Below are 13471 nucleotides of genomic sequence, written 5' to 3' on the forward strand. Positions count from 1 at the left end.
GCTGTCGCCATCTGTCGTTTCGGTATTACGTAAAGTGAAATGCAAACTGAAACTCTTATCTGCTGATACAGATAGCGATGTCCCGAATAACAAAATAAAACTGGATTGATTGATTGATTTATTTATTTATTGATTGATTGATTGATTGATTGATTGATTGATTGATTGATTGATTGATTGATTGATTGATTGATTGATTTGCATTTATGTACCACTCTGTCACCGCATCCATTCTCCTCCTCCGTCTCGTGATGCAGGTGAGAACGTGGCCCTCATGCTGAACAACCTCGGCGGTCTCACCACTATGGAGATGAACATTCTCGCCAAGGAGGTCATTGCATATATTGGTTAGTTACCAATGTCTTCTCTGTGTACATTGTTCATATAAAGGGACCCTGCAAGACAGTTTGGATAATTGTGTATCTTAGCAAGCACTGAGGTCGGGCTAGTTGGTACCATATATATAGGCGCACTCAGGGTTCTTCTTCAGGGGGGGGGGGCGTAGGTTCATCGCAGTGCACCCCCCCTCCCTACTAAGTCAATGTATGGGCAAATTTACCCCCCCCCCCTCATAAACTCTAATGTTCACGTTGTGCGCGTAATCTTATCGGAAGGTTCTAGAATAATCTGGAAGTCGTTCGGGCCAAGGTCCCTATATTTTTTAAAGGTAGCGACAACTACACGCCCGCTCTCTCGAGGGGTCCAATGAGCAGCGCTAGCGGACGACGCTCCGCTCGCTCCCGTGCATCTTGCGGACGCCTGAAACCGAACTCAGTGCGCGTTTGAACTGTTTAATTATTAAAATTTGTGACCTAAGTATGACTGCTCAGCAAATGTCGAACTACGGGGAAAAGAACCTGAACGAGCCCGAAACAAAACGCGTGCGTTTCCGAAGCAGCTTCTAAGTATTTTCCCACAGGAACTGTCATGCAGGCATATAGGCGTGCGCTGGATAGAGGGGTTTTAATTCGGGCGCGGTTTGCGCGATGCAGTAGTTGCACATGTAATGGGCCGGTTACATAAGAAAGCAGAAAAAAGGAGCGCGCGTGGCAATATATACAGACTAATTTTAAGCACGAATTGTGGTGCGCCTAAACATCAGCACACTACGTACAGCAGTCCGAACGACTCATTCGCGCTGTGCCAAGGCCTGTCGCCAGGCGACGCGACGTGCCAGTTTTCGTGACTTCAAATGCAACTTAAAAATGCAAATCCTATTCAAAACGCGAGATGAATGCTCGATTCTGCGACTACAATTTAGTTTTTCCACCTCCACCAGTGTATTGCGGCACGTTCTCTGCGGCTGTCAGTCTCTTTATGTAAAGAATATCTATAGTTTCGCTTTAGGCATGTCTTGGTCATATCTTTCTCTCTCTCTTTCTTTCCATACTATGCGGTGCAGAGGGCCTTGACGTGCGCGTGGTGCGCGCTTACACGGGCCTTTACATGACGTCACTGGAAAGCGCCGGCATCTCAGTCTGCCTGCTGAAAGTCGATGATGATGTGCTACGTTACCTCGGTGAGTGTTGTTGGGTGTCAGGTGTCTCAGCTTGCGGCTGCTTCTGCGCAGAGCTGATAGACGGAGCGGACAAGGCGACGGTGAGTTAACGCAAACTTATATACATATTAACAGAGGCGTTACATATTCGGCACTGGGGCCGACAGCTTATGGGGCTCGCACTGAGGTGCGACGACGAGCCGGGATTTCTTCGTTCGCTGTCCCTCTCTCCACGCAGCTTGGTTCTTTTATAGCCCTGGCCGACTCCTTGCATCAGCCAGTAGTTCGAAGCCTCCAATCAGGAACCGCCGTTGGTCGCTGGCTGGAATCAGATCCGTGGATGAGAGGGCTTGCCGCACGTTGCGTGAGAAATTGCCGTCGGTTGTGTCGGACGCATCGCAGGAGTTGCCGGGGGTTGCATAAGACTCCCGCATGGTTGGCACCCGTTTGCATCAGGCACCTCGCTGGTGTTGACGTTGGTTGCATCAGACAGTCTATCGATGTTGACACCACTTGCGTCAGACGTTCTACCAGCTTTAATGCCTTGCCGAAGCAAGGAAGTTTGGGTTGGGAGCCCTGGCATAACAGTGTGTTGTACCAGTTGCTTGTTCCAGTTTAACCAGTGATGGTTCCAGTTGGTGACCAGTTGGCTTGTAACTGGAACCAGCGCTGCTTCCCAGTTGGCTCCCAACTTGGACCATGCATTTATTCTGTAGGTTTTCAACTGGGATCAATTGCCAGTTGATCCCAGTTATTGCCAATTGAAACCAGTTGGATTCCCAATTGTACATTTCACCTGGGCGTGGAATCCTGCGGTAGCAGACCGCATCCATTGTCCACATTATTCACTTCCCGTGTTAGCATGCTGTTGGATCGGATGAACATGCTTATTTCGGAATTAGCTGATAACCTTTACAGCGCCCAGGACGGCCCCAACACAACAAAGAAAGCTTGAAAGATATATCACGTGTTTGTACCTATACGTATATATGTATATGCACAAAGTTGACATATTTCGAGGAGATAAACACCCCGAACAGCTCCTTCTGGCTATGCCTGTGACAAAATGCCTAAAAATTGGTGTGGATCCTGCCAGGGTCGTAGCCAGAAATTTTTCCCGCGGGGGGGAGGGGTTCAGCATCCTTTATGTATGTTCGCGCGTCTGTTTGTATGTGTGCGTGTATATATACCCACATGCAAAATTTAAAATTTTCGGAAGGGGTTAACCCCCCCCCCCCTCCGAAAAGAAGGAGGAGGCTTGACTCCCCTCTGCTCCCCCCCTTGCTACGCCAATAGATACTGCCTAGCATAACTTCACGGATCAGTCATAACTCTTGTAGCTTATTCTTCCAATGTTGATGTGCCTAATCATTGTTAATTTGATTTCTTACTAAAAGTTATTGTCCAGTGAAACACTTTATTTCAGAGGTGTTTCCACTACCGATTCAGTTGACTATTTTGAAAGAAATTTGGAGGTGTTGTTTCACATTGTTTTGGATGGAAAAGTGCTTCATTAACGAATTGTTTGTCTTGAAGAGTAATTACTTATGCGCACCTCGCGGTATTTGTACGACTTCTCATTCCCCACAATCTGTAAGGGCTCACAACATATATGTATGTATGTACAAATAAATAAATAAAATAAATAAATTGCACGAACGTGTTCAGTGGAGGTAGGACAGAGCCTTTATCTGCACCGTAAACGGCTTCATGTTTATTTATTTATTTTTTTATTTTCACGCATGCGCAGATGCGCCTACGACTGCCCCGGCATGGACGAAACCCTACTGCGCCTCGTTTCCCCGTTCCACGCCGACCGAGCTGGAGCTCGTGGCACCGAAGCACCGCCACGACGACAGTCGGGTCTTGGCCGAAGACCAGGTTTACGTGCTGAGCGCCGGTAAGGAATTCCAGTACAGTTCAAATTGGCCCTAGATCAACTGCCAACGCCACTTCAATGACACGCTAATCGGTATTTTCTTCTTTAAAGAGACTTTATAAGATGGCAACGAATTTTTTCATATTACTAGATTACCCTTTCGCAATACGGAAAGCACCCCTCTTGCCGCGAGAAGGCGGTTAGAAAGCCAGAAAACCAGTGCAAACCCCGCTTTGAAGTTCCGGACCGGTACCAACTCGTAATGACGTCATAACTGTTGACGGCGTCATACACGCCTATGTAATTCTTTATGGGTAAAAGGGAAGTACATTTTGTTCTAAGGGAGCGAGGGACTTGACATGGCAAATTTCAGGAAATTTTATTGAGCCAATCCGGTCGAAGAACGACAAAGGACTTCGAGATTCGTGACGTCGCGCTGACATTCATAGGTGGTGAGATTTCGGCTGGATATTAAAAAAATGGAAGTTAGACATTCATTCTCTCTGCTAATAACGAACCTAAAATAGCGCAATTAACGATTACAGGGTTTCAAGGAACCATTAGTTAGTCTAAGCTGATTTAGTGTTTCACTTCACTTCAGTGTGCCGTTACATTTTCCCAACCGTGCGTTATCGTCGGCTGCAGGCGCTGAATGAATTCAGTGGAAGCGTTTTTTTTTAACGTTAACCCCGCAACTAAGATGGGTTATTATTGCGCAGTGTCTGTGATTCACTGATAAGGCACTGTCTGAGAGCCCAGTGGCGTAAATCCAGAAAAATCACAAGGGGGCACCCACATCTAACCATTCTGTTTTATAGATATGGGTTGTATTTTTATTTACGTAAGAATTAAACCATGCTTTGAAATAAAACTTAAAAAATGAGCATGGGGTCCCAGCTCGAGCAATTGCAATGTTCTATTCAGTCTTCTTTGAACCGGTTGAGCGGCTTTTGCGATTTTTATAGTCTGACACAGCTGAGGGGTATTCAACACAGGTACACTCTAAAATACAATCAGCCTTTAATAAGTATATGATGTTCTAAAGCTAAATCTCAAGGGGGGACACTTGCAAGGGGTGTTCCCCCCAGCCTGAACACAAGGGGGGTCAGGACCCCCATGATTTACGCCAGTGACTATAAGACATGTACACTGTGTCCTTTAACCGCTTCGTGTTGTCTTTTTCTGTGTCCCGTGTGCACTTGCGATTACATTTGCTAATTATGAATCACGAACTGGCCTACACCCACACACACTGTTTTTCAATTCCAGCCGGGCGCGAGGTTTTCCGGACTTGCTTGCAGTCGGCGTGCGAGGCACTTATTTCTCGGGAGAAAGAGTTGGACAAGCTGGACTCCGAGAGCGGTGACGGGGACTGCGGCGCCACGCTGGTCGCCGGAGCACGCGGTAGGCACAGCAATCCATGGATATCTCTAACTGACGCCGCCTGCTGCAAGATGTTTCCACAATTCTAGACTGCTGACCCCGACGGTCGAGGGACCGAATCATGGAGGAAAATTCCTTCATGGATTGAATCCCGGCTGCGGCGGCCACATTCCGGCGGAGGCGGAATGCTAGGGGCCCGTGTACTTAGATTTAGGTGCACGTCAAAGATTCCCAGGTGGCCTAAATTTCTGGAGCCCTCTATTATGGCGTATCTCATAATCATTCCCTGGTTTTGGACGTAACTATAACTCCAACAATTATTATTTCAGCTGCATATAAAGTCCCTAACTTATTTTGTTTTTGGGCTTGAAAACTTTCCCTGAATCAGTGGCGTAGGCAGAAATTTTTTTCGGGGGGGGGGGGGGGGGGAAGAGGGGGGGGGGGCACGCCCTTGATCCGACAGGGGGTCCGAGCAGGTAAGTGTGATCGGGTGTCACTTTGTGCTCAGTATCCCATGGTACAAAAAATTTCGGGGGATGCGGGCCCGCTATGCCACCACCTGGCTACACCAATGCCCTGAATACATGAGCCGCTCTCTTTCTGTGTACGCCCACCTTTTACCATGGTGTCAGTAGGCACTTTCAAGTAGAATAAAAACTTCCCATTGTACCTTTGGCGTACAGCCGAATCTCTATGCAGCCGATACGTATATACAATGAATCGCTGACAGCTTACAATTTTCGTTGCCAGATTTGCAACAAATATGTTTGCGCAGTGATTATCAAACTCGACAAAGACATAATTTGCTGGATGCGACTGTATACCGGTGCACGTTCATGATTGTGTTGCGCCGATCGAGCTTTCTGCTAGCTCTTCCGTTGTTTCAAAGTGCGGCGCAACACGTACAGTCACGTGCTGTGAATAACAAAGCAAAAAGCTCGCGTAATCGTTCAATAGCTTTCGCAGCAACACTGCAACTGCACAATGTATTGACGATAGCTTGCTCGTGACGTCACTTTCGCAGGTTCTTAACATACTAGTACTCCAACATGGTGGCTTTGATGACGTCAAGGCAGCATAATTACGTGGCGGTTAACGTGCTTTAATGTGATAACGACGCCGCTGTAGTTTTTGGCACCTAAGTGTGAATAACGAAGGAATCCCCATGCGGTGTTCTGATAGCATTAAAATGACACTGAAGAGAAAAAAAAACGATTTTTCTCGTATATTAGTAAATTACTCTTTCACAATTTCAAAACCACCACGCTTGCCGCGAGAAGACGCTTGGTAAGCGAGAAAATGTGCAAAAAGAAAATGCGAGTGGCGACAAGTTCCCGCACTAAATGCCTTGGCGCCATAGATTTTGACTGCGTCTACTGTGGCCTACGTATAGTTCCTAATCGGTAAAAATGAAGTACATTGATCTCTGAGGGGGCCATAGAAGTTCCAGGAAATTTGGTTGAGCCAATGTCGCCAGAGTATACACATTGAAATCCGTGACGTCCTGCGCAAGGATTTCGGCGTTGAAAAATAGAACTTTGGACTTGACGATCTCCTCTATTAATAAACTTATGGTGCAATTAACGAGATTACGGTTTTCAGAGCACATTTTATCAATCTCAACCTATTAATTAATTCACTTTAGTGTCTTTTTAACGAGACATATCGCAAAACTTTCACCATGTTCCACCAGTTCCGCCATGTTGGTACTCCAACATGGCGTTTTCAGTGACGTCACTGTAAACCAAGCGTTCTACGCACTTTCTTTCTTCACCATATCTCACAGGCGTGCTGGCGTACCTCAACACGAAGCCTCCGCTGGAGCACCCGAGCTTGGTGTTCCGCCAGCTGTCCACTACGGTCAGCTGTAGCATGGGCGGCAGTTCGGGCGCCCTCTACAGCCTGCTGCTGCTGGGCGCCTCGCGAGCCTTCCAGCGCGAGACCGGATTCGGCGCTTGGGTGACCGCGCTCGAGCTGGGCATAAGGCTGGTCAGCAAGTACGGCATGGCGCACGTCGGGGACCGTACCATGGTGCGTATATACGGTCATAGGCGTGCGCACAGGGGGGGGGGGGGGGGGGGCTCTAATCACCTAAGAGGGGGGGGGCGCAAAATCTGCCCCGTACATTGACCCTTCTAATCCCCTAAGAGGGGGGGGGCGCAAAATCTGCCCCATACATTGACTTAGTAGGGTGGGGGGGGGGGGCGCTGCGATGAACCTTTGTCCCCCCTGATGGGCAGCCCTGCGCACGCCTATGTATACGGTTATACCTCGTTATAGCGAACGCTTATATATATAGCGCGTTATCGATTATACCGAATGAAATACGGACTTAGGTTCGTCACGCTTTATTTCAGTGCACCTTGTTCTTTTTATAACGAAACCTCGTTGTCCCTACGAGCATAGGCGTGCGCAGGGTACTATATCAGGAGGGGGGCGGGGGTAGGGGGCATGTTTTACCGCAGCGCCGATTCTTGAAGTTGCTGGACAAATTTGAATTGCACGCACATATCACTACCCGATCCGGGTTAACCGCTCTGTGCCTGCTTCTCTTTCTCCGCAGCTCGACCCTCTGGACGCGGCGCTGATGGTGCTGAGGCGCCACACGGCGAGCCACACACCCGATAAACTTGCGGAAGTGCTTCGCGAGACGCTGGACGCCGTGTCGGCCTCCGTGATAGCTACGAAGACCATGCGCGCCAAGGCGGGCCGCGCGTCCTACGTGAACCCGGAGATGCTCAAGAACCCGGACCCTGGAGCGCGAGCGGTCGAGATCTGGATGTCGCGCGCGTTTAGCGTGCTGATGGCCGAACCCGATGTCAGTGGCGCGCGGCCGCCGCTGCCGAAGCAATCCTAGCAGCGCGTCCAGTTCGCTGCCACATTCATTTTGGATAGTAAACGTTTTCTTTTCGCTTGTACCATGTTCGTGCGAGTTTTCTTTTCTTTACATGAAAGAAATTCAAGACAACGTTATGAACTGGAACACAAGCAGAAGAAATGCCCATGCCTGCCAACTATGGTGTTGCTCTGGTTTAGAGTTACAGTACATGGAGTAACCCTATTCTGGTTCTTCTGGTGGTGCCCCGTGTCCAAACCAGTGCCAAGCATCCAGTGGCGTAGCCAGTGGCATATGGTTCGGGGGTTCAACCCACACCCCTCGACGGTCGCGGAATCGAACCCCGGCCGCATTTTCGATGGAGGCGAAAATGCTAGAGGCCCGTGTACTTAAGTTTAGGTGCACGTTAAAGAACCCCAGGTGGTCGAAATTTTTGAAGCCCCCCCCCCCCCCTCCGCTAATCATAGCGTGGTTTTCGGCCGTTAAACCCTGGAAATTCTTATTTAAACCCACACTCTTCGATATTTTTATAATCTTAATTCTATGTGTGCATACCAACACGCACGGACACATGTACGTACATACAGGGGGGTCGGACCATCACCTCCTGCATGTGTGTGTACACAACCACACTTTCCTTCGTGCCAACGACAACGAGACATCTACGCACTGATCCGTGGTCACGGAGCAAGAATTCTTGAGGAGGCGAAACTGCGCTCGCTCGGGCGTCCTAATAAAGTCACGGAATCGGGCACAGCGCTCACGTGCCCTCTGTTGTGAGAGTCCGCTAGTGGAGAAGGAAAAATGTGCGCGTCCCTCTCACGGAGCTCTCCGACGAAGCTCGTCGGTTCAAGGCCATTCGTCACCGATTCGCCGTTCGCGCTTCACGCCCGAATGGATGTGTTTTTGTGCGTCCTCGTCGGCTCCAAATTATAACGGGACTGCGTTAAAGAGCTCGTTTCGCAGAAATACCGGTATCGGCGTCGGTGAGGCCAGCAGTTGAGAAGGCGACGCGCACGGAGCCCGATTACGCTATCGCGTTCTACTCTTAAAGGCGAAGCTCAAGCGCACTCCAAGTTTTTTCGGTAAATTAACGAGAAAAATGGGTCACATGCAGGAAAACTGCCAGCGCGATATATTTTGTACAACGCGCAATCTATCATTTTTGATAACGTGAATTCAATGAGTTAGGTATAATTTATTTCAACGAATGATGGGACCTATTCTATATGCCATCAATTCAGATTTAGGTTGCTGCGGCGGCCGCATTTAGATGGAGGCGAAATGCTAAAGACCCGTGTGCTTACATTTAGGTGCACGTTACAAAACCCCAGGTGGTAGAAATTTCACGTTGTGATTTTTTTGAGAACAGCAGACAAGTAAGTAGCTGGGACAGCGCGGAAAGATTGAAGGCACGTCGTCTCGTAACACTGGCCATTTCGGTTTGTCAGGAAGAACTTCGGCACCAAGCTCGCCATAATAGTAAGGTAATAATAGCGCCGCCTGTCTATGTCACTGTCCGAGAAGTGCTTCTCGCAAACGTAGTCATCAGCTGTCGGTCTCGTCTTGGTATGGCGCGAGCCCACGCTTCCAACCTCACTGGGTCACTAGGAACTTTGAAGGTAATTACTTTCTCCTTGCAGGACGCGTACCCACTGCTGCAGTTCGGCACGAAACATTTCCGCCCCATCCTGAAGAAGCACTGGTCGAAATCTAGAAAGCACTCTCCTTTGTCGCGGCGTGAAAAGCGCGCGCAAACGTCGAGGAGTCGGCGCAGCGCGCGGAAGCCTGAGAGCGCTAAAGAGAAAGAAAACCAGCAAATCGCGAAGGGGCTTCCAACGCTCAAGTTTGCGCAGCGCCGTCCGCCGCCCCAGCGGAGAGAGGGGGAAAACTCCGGTAGCTGGGACGGGTCGCTCTTGCTTGGTTTTCCCATCGCGCGCGCGGAGAACGTGCTCGCCGGGGCTTTTATCTCGCATTTTTCACGCTATGGGTGCCGTTCCTTCGTCGTACGCGAAAGCAGGCACGCAGTCCTGCTGCATTGTGAACTGTCACAAAAGTTTAAAAATGTCGAAGAGCCGAAAACTCCCTGTCATGTTCTACCGTTTCCAATGCAAGCAGTCCGAGGAGCAGAGGCGTCAAGAGTGGATTATGGCAGTTCGCCGCGATGCTTTCGCGGTCTTGTCACCTTGAAGCAGTTTTTGTCGTACACAGTATTACGAACTATTAACGGGGAGAAACGCGATGATCGTGCTCATTTGAAAGGGAAGTGCGTTTGTGAACCGAAGTTATAACAAATAGACAGCCGCTGTACGTTTCGAGATTGCGCGCTGGCTTTCCGAGTCAACCATTGGTAATGTTACAGCAGCGGAGCATTTGGGCTTATTACACCACAGTTTAAATAACGTACCGTGAGTACTAAGTGTTTAATTCAGCTGATTGTGGTACATTTCCCGTCGCGGCTCCCTGTAAACAGAATTAAGCTGTATGTTTGCACTGAGCGTTTATATTGGCCTTGCATGCGACACGCCGTGATTGCTAGAAGGCTGAAGTGTTGCGCTGCTAAAATCGTGGTCATGGGTTCGATTCACGCATACAGCAGCTGCATTTCGATGGGAGCGAAATGCACTAACACCGGCGTACTTAGATTTACGTACACGTTAAAGAAACCCAGGTGGCCGAAATTAATCCGAATCCACACGGCGTGCCTCGTATTATGTCATGCGTTCGGCACGTAATAAAAAGCCTTGCATACCGCTTTGGAAACGAGCTGAAAAAGAACCAAGGTGGCAATTAAATTTTCGATGGCTTCGCGAATTCAGATGCGCTTATTATTGGGCACAAATCTCGGCATAATCATAAAACATGCGCGATCCCAGTGGGGTATTGTATAGTATCAGGGGCGTAGCCAGAAATTTTTTCGGGGGGGGGGGGGGGGGGGGGGTCCAACCATATTTTATGTATGTTTGTGCGTGCGTTTGTATGTGCTGCGTGTACATATACCAAGCAAATTGAAAATTTTCGGAGAGGGTTTGAACCCCCCCCCCCCTTGGCTACGCCCCTGTATAGTATGATGCTGACCAAGCGAGCTGTCGAAACAACCAAAGCGACATTCGAATAAGCGAACACGGTGCGTGATCAGGCGTCGATATTATTCGAAATGAAACACGCCTCTGCAAGAAACATGCATCGTCGAAGTGGGCATGAAATATTTATTTATTTTTTGTTTGCGTATATCATTATGCTGTCAAAGGGAGCTCTAAAAAAATCCAAGGCGACATTAAACTTGCGATCCGACGTTGTTATCATTCGATGCAAACCTCGGCAAAAGTGAAACTCCCACGAAACTGAACACTGCGCATTGCGATGCAGCCAGTGACTCAACAGGGCAGATGTATGCTCTTCACACTGAACTCGTAATAAATTTAAAGCCGCACGACAAACTTGGCATCCAAGCAATTTAAAAGTTATCAATAGAAAACGCACGCGAAAGCGTGGTGGATGTTTGCTGACAGCTCCGAGTAGACACGACTGCCGCAACGAATGTGCGTTTTACCGGTAACATAATTACAGAACTCGCGCAGTCACCTCCCCATTCATGTCAAAGAAATGTGCCCGTTCAGCATCTGCACGCACGTAGCGCTCGCACAAACAGCATCGCCCTTGACGACCTGCTCGGTCCCGAAAAGGTGGTCGATCACCGTCCTCCTCTGGTAAGATTCCCAACGTTAAAAACGTTTTTTTCCATCTCTGGGATCTTTCTAAAACGTCAGAGCAAGCGACACGTGAAGCTGCACGTGCACGGCGAGCAGAGAAAACGCGTGGAAGGGTGCCTGAACGTGCGGAGACAGCGCAGTCAAAAGGCTGGTGTGGGACTAAAGTGGGGACAGGAGCGACCGGTTTTCGCAAGAAAGGCGGCGTAAACGCGTGCGACGCAGCGCCCCCTGGCCGAGCTTGGGAGGCCTATAGGATGTACACTGTCGTCCTTTATGAAAGGGAACACGCGAGCGCGCGGCCTGCGCGCTGCGGCAGCTGCGTACAGCCCCATCAACCGAGAGCTGAAGAAATCACGTCCGCTTTTGGCGGCATCGCCCGCTGCGCGACCGAAGCAGGAGCCTAATCTATCAGTGCTTGTTCACCGGCCATGACTCGTTATTTTATTTGCCAATAGATGACGTCAAAAGCGGGTGCGCTTTCTTTTCGCTGTCGGTTGATGGCACTGTAGGCAGCCGCAGCAGAGCTCAGGAGCGCGCGCTCGCGTGTTCCCTTTCATAAAGGACGACAGTGTACACGCTTCTGTCCGCGTGGCAGCAATTTTGGTGAAAGATCAGCGGCTGCTCAGCCATGTAGCAGATGCGGAGCATTGCGGAGGCAAATGCACTTCGCTCTGACGCCGTCCCCGTCAGAGCGAGTGCATTTCGCAAGTGAAGGACGACGCTGTTTACGACGTGGAGTTTGCACAATTTTCTGTCCGTTCATAATTATATACCCGTTTTATTTGGTTTGCTGTGTGTACTACGCACTCCCTATGTTTGTTACTGGATGCATGGGTAAGGCCGCTTCTCGTGCTCTAGGTTAAGAGGCCCTGGCGCTGTGTCTGCTATTAGTTGGGATACCTTAATTTACTAGCAACCATTCGAGTTATCGTGCGGTACGCAACACTCCAAAAACAAGTGGTCTTCTTGGGCTTCTTTCTTTCCCGCAACAGAAATTGACATCTATCTCGCGTGTCCTTCCTTGCATTATCGCCGTTCTCATAGCCTGTACTCCGAGTTCACGAACAGCGTGCGTACTATCAACGTGACATAGCATTATTAATAGGGAAATGACGAGCCCCCAGCTTTCAGAAAAACTTTTTTGTGTGTGCAACCTGCGGGGGAAGAGCCAATTGCTGTCAAGACATTTTATCTTGGTCCCTATCGAAAGTGCACCGTGTTGTACGGGCTGTACCTGCACACTCAGTAACAACTAGTTCACTGTATCGCCAAAAAAACTAATGGACGTGCACAACGGCTAATGCTTTTTTCTTCTTTTTTCGTAGTTGTCGTGGTCGTGCCCACTCAAGCGTGAGCTTCGCATCCATGCCTGTCGTCTGCTTTTTTCGTGCCATCTGTTTGGGAATCGGTAGAATTTCATTATTGGAGTCGACCCGCCCTTCGTGTTTGCAAGGCCATTGTGACACGAATGCGTGGGAGCCAAAGGGAGCGGAAGGGTCGTAGTGCTCAACAGTTGTACGCTTTTTCCGGCAGGGGAATGGTAAGCGCTGGCGTCGGCGCGCAAAACTTGAGCGGGAGATCCCTATTGGCAGCGAGATCGACCTATAGGTGGTAGCAGCGTCGCCGCGTTAGTGTGGAGAGGCGGTCGGAGGCGCGTATACAAATGCACACAGCGGTGCTTCGTTGTAAGCAGTTTGAGCCGATTGTCGGCGAATAAAATGCGTTGATTGCTGCTTACCGTAAATGATATACACTCCTCGTTGTTGAATCGATGCACGATGTTCATCCAACGTTCCTATTACTAGTGAGAGAAGCGCAATCTGCCAATAAAGGGAAGCTCGCCCTGGATGACATCCTGCGCTTATGTACTATATGACGTTTTTTGTTGTTTCTCTTACGTGTTTAGCTTTTGTTCTGCGTACTACGCACTGTTGTAGCACGAACTGAACTACTTAAGTGTTCACTTCTTGTTCATATTGTACACCAGCCCATATTCCCGTGCAATGAGTTTAGTAGCACTGTTCACGCGAATAAGCATATGCAGGTGAGGGTTGAGCACAGAGCTTTCATCGATTGATTACGTGCACGACAGTGATGCAACGAAGGCCCGGTTATTTTATGGAATAAGTGTCTTTTCTTTTCAAAGTAATAATGTCCGCTGC

The 13471-nt window shown here is 49.2% G+C and overlaps 1 protein-coding gene across 1 annotated transcript; it reads left to right on the top strand.

Moving 5' to 3' along the window:
- Positions 1 to 265: 265 nt before the first annotated feature.
- Positions 266 to 7678, top strand: LOC119376668 (triokinase/FMN cyclase; the record flags this gene model as incomplete). Its single annotated transcript, XM_037646422.1, is given in 6 exon segments — positions 266 to 347; positions 1403 to 1519; positions 3249 to 3398; positions 4647 to 4781; positions 6547 to 6791; positions 7324 to 7678. Coding segments are annotated over 6 exon segments (1023 nt in total), but the record flags the coding sequence as incomplete, so codon positions are not given.
- Between the last annotated feature and the right edge of the window lie 5793 nt (positions 7679 to 13471).

Source organism: Rhipicephalus sanguineus, unplaced genomic scaffold (assembly GCF_013339695.2).
Source record: "Rhipicephalus sanguineus isolate Rsan-2018 unplaced genomic scaffold, BIME_Rsan_1.4 Seq184, whole genome shotgun sequence".
Lineage (NCBI taxonomy): Eukaryota > Metazoa > Arthropoda > Arachnida > Ixodida > Ixodidae > Rhipicephalus > Rhipicephalus sanguineus.